The sequence below is a fragment of the Salmo salar genome, unplaced genomic scaffold (genome assembly GCF_905237065.1).
Source record: "Salmo salar unplaced genomic scaffold, Ssal_v3.1, whole genome shotgun sequence".
In the NCBI taxonomy this organism is placed as follows: domain Eukaryota; kingdom Metazoa; phylum Chordata; class Actinopteri; order Salmoniformes; family Salmonidae; genus Salmo; species Salmo salar.
In genome coordinates, this window is record NW_025548089.1 from 61,991 (window position 1) to 72,609 (window position 10,619).

At 51.0% G+C, this 10,619-nt stretch overlaps 1 protein-coding gene across 1 annotated transcript; it reads left to right on the top strand.

Moving 5' to 3' along the window:
* Positions 1–633: 633 nt before the first annotated feature.
* On the top strand, positions 634–8,960 carry LOC123732636 (N-acetylglucosamine-6-sulfatase; the record flags this gene model as incomplete). The annotated part of the gene is given in 3 exon segments (XM_045711907.1): positions 634–942; positions 5,422–5,481; positions 8,754–8,960. Coding segments are annotated over 3 exon segments (429 nt in total), but the record flags the coding sequence as incomplete, so codon positions are not given.
* Between the last annotated feature and the right edge of the window lie 1,659 nt (positions 8,961–10,619).

Here is a 10,619-nt window from a genome sequence, read left to right on the forward strand (position 1 = left end):
AGTGACCTTGTCCTAGAGAGTGACCTTGTCCTAGAGAATGACCTTGTCCTAGAGAGTGACCTTGTCCTAGAGAGTGACCTTGTCCTAGAGAGTGACCTTGTCCTAGAGAGTGACCTTGTCCTAGAGAGAGACCTTGTCCTAGAGAATGACCTTGTCCTAGAGAGTCACCTTGTCCTAGAGAGTGACCTTGTCCTAGAGAGACACCTTGTCCTAGAGAGAGACCTTGTCCTAGAGAATGACCTTGTCCTAGAGAGAGACCTTGTCCTAGAGAGTGACCTTGTCCTAGAGAGTGACCTTGTCCTAGAGAGTGACCTTGTCCTAGAGAGTGACCTTGTCCTAGAGAGTGACCTTGTCCTCGAGAGTGACCTTGTCCTAGAGAGTGACCTTGTCCTCGAGAGTGACCTTGTCCTAGAGAGTGACCTTGTCCTATTTTAAGTGCTTCTAAAATCTTTTATAGGAAAAAATGAATAATGGAAAAATGATTGGAACCATTTCCTTGTTTGACCACTAGGTTTTATGGGTAATATGACTCATACTATGGTACTCTACTGCGTTGCATTCTCTGTCTGAAATGTGCTGTATAAATAAAGCTTCATTTGACTCTTATTCTGAAGGTGTATATAAATCCGTGACCGGAAAGCGCTTACTTATTCGTGCGTACTTTACGACGGAGTTATTCTAAGCTCATCACAGGAACATTTTCCTAACTACGTTTCCACGCTTTTAACAATTTAGGAGTCGCAGAGAGAAAGACACACGGTCTTTAATTTCACAGTGAAAATGACCTCGATTCGCTTCAATCTGCCAACGTTATTGAATCGTCTGTTAATCTGCGTCACCTTGCTGCTGAATATCCGCTGCTGTGTTGTGGCCAAGTGGTACCACAGACCCAACGTTGTTCTGATCCTCACTGATGACCTGGACAGCGCTATTGGGGGCATGGTAAATTACTTTACAACGTTACTTTACTCTATTGGTGGTATAGAACTACACGTTAGGTTTATAACATTAGTTTAGTCTATTGGTGGTATGTTCATGGTACTAAACGTTAGGTTTATAACATTAGTTTAGTCTATTGGTGGTAACGTTAGGTTTATAACATTAGTTTAGTCTATTGGTGGTATGTTCATTGTACTAAACGTTAGGTTTATAATATTAGTTTAGTCTATTGGTGGTAACGTTAGGTTTATAACAATAGTTTAGTCTATTGGTGGTAACGTTAGGTTTATAATATTAGTTTAGTCTATTGGTGGTAACGTTAGGTTTATAACATTAGTTTAGTCTATTGGTGGTATGTTCATGGTACTAAACGTTAGGTTTATAATATTAGTTTAGTCTATTGGTGGTAACGTTAGGTTTATAACAATAGTTTAGTCTATTGGTGGTAACGTTAGGTTTATAACATTAGTTTAGTCTATTGGTGGTAACGTTAGGTTAGACTGCTATGGGCTGATGCTCGCAGTGTTTAGGTTTATCTAACGTTAGGCTGCAGAGTTAGATAGATCAGTAGATAGATCTGTAGATAGATAGATCAGTAGATAGATACTATAGATAGATAGATCAGTAGATAGATCAGTAGATAGATCAGTAGATAGATCAGTAGATAGATAGATAGATCAGTAGATAGATACTATAGATAGATAGATCAGTAGATAGATACTATAGATAGATCAGTAGATAGATACTATAGATAGATCAGTAGATAGATACTATAGATAGATCAGTAGATAGATACTATAGATAGATAGATCAGTAGATAGATACTATAGATCAGTAGATAGATCAGTAGATAGATACTATAGATCAGTAGATAGATACTATAGATAGATGGATAGTTAGCCTAGCCATCACATGTAGCCCAGCTATGATGAGGGTGTGTTGTTAGATAGATAGATAGCTAGATAGTTAGCCTAGCCATCACATGTAGCCCAGCTATGATGAGGGTAGATAAATAGTTAGCCTAGCCATCACATGTAGCCCAGCTATGATGAGGGTGTGTTGTTAGATAGATAGTTAGCCTAGCCATCACATGTAGCCCAGCTATGTTGAGGGTGTGTTGTTAGATAGTTAGCCTAGCCATCACATGTAGCCCAGCTATGATGAGGGTGTGTTGTTAGATAGATAGTTAGCCTAGCCATCACATGTAGCCCAGCTATGTTGAGGGTAGATAGATAGTTAGCCTAGCCATCACATGTAGCCCAGCTATGTTGAGGTTAGCTAGATAGTTAGCCTAGCCATCACATGTAGCCCAGCTATGTTGAGGTTAGCTAGATAGTTAGCCTAGCCATCACATGTAGCCCAGCTATGATGAGGGTAGATAGATAGTTAGCCTAGCCATCACATGTAGCCCAGCTATGATGAGGGTGTGTTGTTAGATAGGTAGTTAGCCTAGCCATCACATGTAGCCCAGCTATGATGAGGGTAGATAGATAGTTAGCCTAGCCATCACATGTAGCCCAGCTATGATGAGGGTGTGTTGTTAGATAGATAGTTAACCTAGCCATCACATGTAGCCCAGCTATGTTGAGGGTAGATAGATAGTTAGCCTAGCCATCACATGTAGCCCAGCTATGTTGAGGGTGTGTTGATAGATAGATAGATAGATAGATAGTTAGCCTAGCCATCACATGTAGCCCAGCTATGTTGAGGGTAGATAGATAGTTAGCCTAGCCATCACATGTAGCCCAGCTATGTTGAGGGTGTGTTGTTGTTTTTGCTAAAGGTGATGATGACCTGCTAGGTGATCTAGCCCTCAGGTCTGCCTCGCCTGATCATGTCCCGGATCTCACCAGCCCACAGAACAATCATATGACTGGATGGGTCCAATGTCGGGAGTCCTGCTGATCTAGGATCAGTTTAGATGGTCTTCCATAATGAATAAGATTACATGGATAGGATTGGACCTGATCTCTGATCAGCAATCCTACTCTGAGACTCTTGATACATACGACTACAGCAACAGCTAAAGCTGATGGACCTCGGCCCTTCATAAACCTGTTTCCTCCAGGCCCTTCATAAACCTGTTTCCTCCAGGCCCTTCATAAACCTGTTTCCTCCAGGGCCCTTCATAAACCTGTTTCCTCCAGGCCCTTCATAAACCTGTTTCCTCCTCTCTAAACCAGCCTAACTGATGGACCAGGGCCCTTCATAAACCTGTTTCCTCCAGGCCCTTCATAAACCTGTTTCCTCCTCTCTAAACCAGCCTAACTGATGGACCAGGGCCCTTCATAAACCTGTTTCCTCCAGGCCCTTCATAAACCTGTTTCCTCCTCTCTAAACCAACCTAACTGATGGACCAGGGCCCTTCATAAACCTGTTTCCTCCAGGGCCCTTCATAAACCTGTTTCCTCCTCTCTAAACCAGCCTAACTGATGGACCAGGGCCCTTCATAAACCTGCTTCCTCCAGGCCCTTCATAAACCTGTTTCCTCCTCTCTAAACCAGCCTAACTGATGGACCAGGGCCCTTCATAAACCTGTTTCCTCCTCTCTAAACCAGCCTAACTGATGGACCAGGGCCCTTCATAAACCTGTTTCCTCCTCTCTAAACCAGCCTAACTGATGGACCAGGGCCCTTCATAAACCTGTTTCCTCCAGGCCCTTCATAAACCTGTTTCCTCCTCTCTAAACCAGCCTAACTGATGGACCAGGGCCCTTCATAAACCTGTTTCCTCCTCTCTAAACCAGCCTAACTGATGGACCAGGGCCCTTCATAAACCTGTTTCCTCCTCTCTAAACCAGCCTAACTGATGGACCAGGGCCCTTCATAAACCTGTTTCCTCCTCTCTAAACCAGCCTAACTGATGGACCAGGGCCCTTCATAAACCTGTTTCCTCCTCTCTAAACCAGCCTAACTGCTGGACCAGGGCCCTTCATAAACCTGTTTCCTCCAGGCCCTTCATAAACCTGTTTCCTCCTCTCTAAACCAGCCTAACTGATGGACCAGGGCCCTTCATAAACCTGTTTCCTCCAGGCCCTTCATAAACCTGTTTCCTCCTCTCTAAACCAGCCTAACTGATGGACCAGGGCCCTTCATAAACCTGTTTCCTCCAGGCCCTTCATAAACCTGTTTCCTCCTCTCTAAACCAGCCTAACTGATGGACCAGGGCCCTTCATAAACCTGTTTCCTCCTCTCTAAACCAGCCTAACTGATGGACCAGGGCCCTTCATAAACCTGCTTCCTCCAGGCCCTTCATAAACCTGTTTCCTCCTCTCTAAACCAGCCTAACTGATGGACCAGGGCCCTTCATAAACCTGCTTCCTCCAGGCCCTTCATAAACCTGTTTCCTCCTCTCTAAACCAGCCTAACTGATGGACCAGGGCCCTTCATAAACCTGTTTCCTCCTCTCTAAACCAGCCTAACTGATGGACCAGGGCCCTTCATAAACCTGTTTCCTCCAGGCCCTTCATAAACCTGTTTCCTCCTCTCTAAACCAGCCTAACTGATGGACCAGGGCCCTTCATAAACCTGTTTCCTCCTCTCTAAACCAGCCTAACTGATGGACCAGGGCCCTTCATAAACCTGTTTCCTCCTCTCTAAACCAGCCTAACTGATGGACCAGGGCCCTTCATAAACCTGTTTCCTCCTCTCTAAACCAGCCTAACTGATGGACCAGGGCCCTTCATAAACCTGTTTCCTCCTCTCTAAACCAGCCTAACTGATGGACCAGGGCCCTTCATAAACCTGTTTCCTCCAGGCCCTTCATAAACCTGTTTCCTCCAGGCCCTTCATAAACCTGTTTCCTCCTCTCTAAACCAGCCTAACTGATGGACCAGGGCCCTTCATAAACCTGCTTCCTCCAGGCCCTTCATAAACCTGTTTCCTCCTCTCTAAACCAGCCTAACTGATGGACCAGGGCCCTTCATAAACCTGTTTCCTCCTCTCTAAACCAGCCTAACTGATGGACCAGGGCCCTTCATAAACCTGTTTCCTCCAGGCCCTTCATAAACCTGTTTCCTCCTCTCTAAACCAGCCTAACTGATGGACCAGGGCCCTTCATAAACCTGTTTCCTCCAGGCCCTTCATAAACCTGTTTCCTCCTCTCTAAACCAGCCTAACTGATGGACCAGGGCCCTTCATAAACCTGTTTCCTCCTCTCTAAACCAGCCTAAATCCCAAACCAGACATGTTTTCAGTTAGTTGTATTCTCACCCTATTGTTTAGCAGGGCCCTGCTCTCACAGTCCAGGTATTTGGCATCCAGTCTGAAGTAGTTCAGTAGGCTGAGTAGGTATACTAGAAGTCTGGCCTGGAGAATCTTATGATACCGTTTCAGATTGTATTATTCTAAAGTTTAGAACCCGGCCAGGTGTTGACGAGGACGACAGGTCAGTGTGAAATAAGTTACCTGAACAGGTGTGTCTGTGAGCTTGAGGTTTTCACAATGGGACGTCCATTTTAAAGCCTGTCTTGTGTTTCTTCAGACCCCACTGAACAAGACCAAGAAGCTGATTGGTGAAGCAGGGATCACCTTTACCAACGCTGTGAGTATCCTGTTTTCAGAGTTAGGGGGTCGGTCTCCAACGCTGTGAGTATCCTGTTTTCAGAGTTAGGGGGTCGGTCTCCAACGCTGTGAGTATCCTGTTTTCAGAGTTAGGGGGTCGGTCTCCAACGCTGTGAGTATCCTGTTTCAGAGTTAGGGGGTCGGTCTCCAACGCTGTGAGTATCCTGTTTTCAGAGTTAGGGGGTCGGTCTCCAACGCTGTGAGTATCCTGTTTCAGAGTTAGGGGGTCGGTCTCCAACGCTGTGAGTGTCCTGTTTTCAGAGTTAGGGGGTCGGTCTCCAACGCTGTGAGTATCCTGTTTTCAGAGTTAGGGGGTTTCAGTGGCAGGACGGGAGATGAATGGGGTGTGTGAGGGTTTCAGCAGCAGGACGGGAGATGAATGGGGTGTGTGAGGGTTTCAGCGGCAGGACGGGAGATGAATGGGGTGTATGAGGGTTTCAGCGGTGAGATGAATGGGGTGTATGAGGGTTTCATCAGGGAGATGAATGGGGTGTATGAGGGTTTCAGGCGGCAGGACGGGAGATGAATGGGGTGTATGAGGGTTTCAGCAGGGAGATGAATGGGGTGTATGAGGGTTTCAGCAGGGAGATGAATGGGGTGTATGAGGGTTTCAGGCGGCAGGACGGGAGATGAATGGGGTGTTTGAGGGTTTCAGCAGGGAGATGAATGGAGTGTATGAGGGTTTCAGCAGGGAGATGAATGGGGTGTATGAGGGTTTCAGCAGCAGGACTGGAGATGAATGGGGTGTATGAGGGTTTCAGCGGCAGGACGGGAGATGAATGGGGTGTATGAGGGTTTCAGGCGGCAGGACGGGAGATAAATGGGGTGTATGAGGGTTTCAGGCTCAGGACGGGAGATGAATGGGGTGTGTGAGGGTTTCAGCAGCAGGACGGGGAGATGAATGGGGTGTGTGAGGGTTTCAGCAGCAGGACGGGAGATGAATGGGGTGTGTGAGGGTTTCAGCGGCAGGACGGGAGATGAATGGGGTGTATGAGGGTTTCAGCGGTGAGATGAATGGGGTGTATGAGGGTTTCATCAGGGAGATGAATGGGGTGTATGAGGGTTTCAGGCGGCAGGACGGGAGATGAATGGGGTGTATGAGGGTTTCAGCAGCAGGACGGGAGATGAATGGGGTGTATGAGGGTTTCAGCAGGGAGATGAATGGGGTGTATGAGGGTTTCAGGCGGCAGTACGGGAGATGAATGGGGTGTATGAGGGTTTCAGGCGGCAGGACGGGAGGTGAATGGGGTGTATGAGGGTTTCAGCCGGCAGGACGGGGAGACGAATGGGGTGTATGAGGGTTTCAGGCGGCAGGACGGGAGATGAATGGGGTGTATGAGGGTTTCAGGCTCAGGACGGGAGATGAATGGGGTGTGTGAGGGTTTCAGCGGCAGGACGGGAGATGAATGGGGTGTATGAGGGTTTCAGGCGGCAGGACGGGAGATGAATGGGGTGTATGAGGGTTTCAGCGGCAGGACGGGAGATGAATGGGGTGTGTGAGGGTTTCAGCAGCAGGACGGGAGATGAATGGGGTGTATGAGGGTTTTAGCGGCAGGACGGGAGATGAATGGGGTGTATGAGGGTTTCAGCGGGGGAGATGAATGGGGTGTATGAGGGTTTCAGGCTCAGGACGGGAGATGAATGGGCTGTGTGAGGGTTTCAGCAGCAGGACGGGAGATGAATGGGGTGTATGAGGGTTTTAGCGGCAGGACGGGAGATGAATGGGGTGTATGAGGGTTTCAGCGGGGAGATGAATGGGGTGTATGAGGGTTTCATCAGGGAGATGAATGGGGTGTATGAGGGTTTCAGACGGCAGGACGGGAGATGAATGGGGTGTATGAGGGTTTCAGCAGGGAGATGAATGGGGTGTATGAGGGTTTCAGCAGGGAGATGAAAGGGGTGTATGAGGGTTTCAGGCGGCAGGACGGGGAGATGAATGGGGTCAGCAGCAGGACGGGAGATGAATGGGGTGTATGAGGGTTTCAGCAGGGAGATGAATGGGGTGTATGAGGGTTTCAGGCGGCAGGACGGGAGGTGAATGGGGTGTATGAGGGTTTCAGCCGGCAGGACGGGAGATGAATGGGGTGTATGAGGGTTTCAGGCTCAGGACGGGAGATGAATGGGGTGTATGAGGGTTTCAGCAGCAGGACGGGAGATGAATGGGGTGTATGAGGGTTTCAGCAGGGAGATGAATGGGGTGTATGAGGGTTTCAGGCGGCAGGACGGGGAGATGAATGGGGTGTATGAGGGTTTCAGCCGGCAGGACGGGAGATGAATGGGGTGTATGAGGGTTTCAGGCGGCAGGACGGGGAGATGAATGGGGTGTATGAGGGTTTCAGGCTCAGGACGGGAGATGAATGGGGTGTGTGAGGGTTTCAGCGGCAGGACGGGAGATGAATGGGGTGTATGAGGGTTTCAGGCGGCAGGACGGGGAGATGAATGGGGTGTATGAGGGTTTCAGCGGCAGGACGGGAGATGAATGGGGTGTATGAGGGTTTCAGGCGGCAGGACGGGAGATGAATGGGGTGTGTGAGGGTTTCAGGCGGCAGGACGGGGAGATGAATGGGGTGTGTGAGGGTTTCAGGCGGCAGGACGGGAGATGAATGGGGTGTATGAGGGTTTTAGCGGCAGGACGGGAGATGAATGGGGTGTATGAGGGTTTCAGCGGGGAGATGAATGGGGTGTATGAGGGTTTCAGCGGGGAGATGAATGGGGTGTATGAGGGGTTTCAGGCGGCAGGACGGGAGATGAATGGGGTGTATGAGGGTTTCAGGCGGCAGGACGGGAGGTGAATGGGGTGTATGAGGGTTTCAGCCGGCAGGACGGGGAGATGAATGGGGTGTATGAGGGTTTCAGGCGGCAGGACGGGGAGATGAATGGGGTGTATGAGGGTTTCAGGCTCAGGACGGGAGATGAATGGGGTGTGTGAGGGTTTCAGCGGCAGGACGGGAGATGAATGGGGTGTATGAGGGTTTCAGGCGGCAGGACGGGAGATGAATGGGGTGTATGAGGGTTTCAGCGGCAGGACGGGAGATGAATGGGGTGTATGAGGGTTTCAGGCGGCAGGACGGGAGGTGAATGGGGTGTATGAGGGTTTCAGCCGGCAGGACAGGAGATGAATGGGGTGTGTGAGGGTTTCAGGCGGCAGGACAGGAGGTGAATGGGGTGTAATGAGGGTTTCAGGCAGCAGGACGGGAGATGAATGGGGTGTAGAGACATGCTGATGGGAGTGTGTTGTTGTGTTTACCCCAGTTTGTCGCCAGCCCGCTGTGCTGTCCCAGCAGAGCCAGCATCCTAACAGGGAAGTATCCCCATAACCACCATGTGATCAACAACACTCTGGAGGGGAACTGCGGCAGCACGGCCTGGCAGGAAACCCAGGAGCCCAAGACCTTTCCTGCTCTACTGCAGGCCTACGCTGGTTACCAGACCTTCTACGCTGGGAAATACCTCAACCAGGTAACTACACCTCACCTAACCCTACCGCCCGACTCTACTACCAACCCTACGCTGGTTACCAGACCTTCTACGCTGGGAAATACCTCAACCAGGTAACTACACCTCACCTAACTCTACCGCCCGACTCTACTACTAACCCTACCGCCCAACCCTACCGCCCAACCCTACTACTAACCCTACGCTGGTTACCAGACCTTCTACGCTGGGAAATACCTCAACCAGGTAACTACACCTCACCCAACCCTACCGCCCGACTCTACTACTAACCCTACGCTGGTTACCAGACCTTCTACGCTGGGAAATACCTCAACCAGGTAACTACACCTCACCCAACCCTACCGCCCGACTCTACTACTAACCCTACGCTGGTTACCAGACCTTCTACGCTGGGAAATACCTCAACCAGGTAACTACACCTCACCCAACCCTACCGCCCGACTCTACTACTAACCCTACGCTGGTTACCAGACCTTCTACGCTGGGAAATACCTCAACCAGGTAACTACACCTCACCTAACCCTACCGCCCGACTCTACTACTAACCCTACGCTGGTTACCAGACCTTCTACGCTGGGAAATACCTCAACCAGGTAACTACACCTCACCCAACCCTACCGCCCGACTCTACTACTAACCCTACGCTGGTTACCAGACCTTCTACGCTGGGAAATACCTCAACCAGGTAACTACACCTCACCTAACCCTACCGCCCGACTCTACTACTAACCCTACGCTGGTTACCAGACCTTCTACGCTGGGAAATACCTCAACCAGGTAACTACACCTCACCTAACCCTACCGCCCAACCCTACCGCTTAACCCTACCGCCCAACCCTACCTACCGCCCAACCCTACCTACCGCCCAATCCTACCGCCCAACTCCCAACCCTACCGCCAGACCCTACCGCCCAACCCTACCGCCCGACCCTACCGCCCGACCCTACCGCCCGACCCTACCGCCCGACCCTACCGCCCGACTCTACCGCCCGACTCTACCGCCCGACTCTACCGCCCGACTCTACCGCCCGACCCTACCGCCCAACCCTACCGCCCAACTCCAACCCTACCGCCCACCTCTACCGCCCAACCCTACCGCCCAACTCTACCGCCACCGCCCACCACCACCGCCCACCTCTACCGCCCAACCCTACCGCCCAACTCTACCGCCACCGCCCACCCCTGCCGCCCACCCCTGCCGCCCAACCCCTACCGCCCAACCCTACCGCCCACCTCTACCGCCCAACCCTACCGCCCAACTCTACCGCCACCGCCCACCTCTACCGCCCACCTCTACCGCCCAACCCTACCGCCCAACTCCAACTCCCAACTCTACCGCCCAACCCTACCGCCCAACCCTACCGCCCAACTCTACCGCCCAACTCCCAACCCTACCGCCCAACCCTACCGCCCAACCCTACCGCCCAACTCCCAACTCCAACCCTACCGCCCAACTCCCAACTCTACCGCCCAACTCCCAACTCTACCGCCCAACTCCCAACTCTACCGCCCAACTCCCAACTCTACCGCCCAACTCCCAACTCTACCGCCCAACTCCCAACTCTACCGCCCAACTCTACCGCCCAACCCTACCGCCCAACCCTACCGCCCCAACCCTACCGCCCAACCCTACCGCCCACCTCTACCGCCCACCTCTACCGC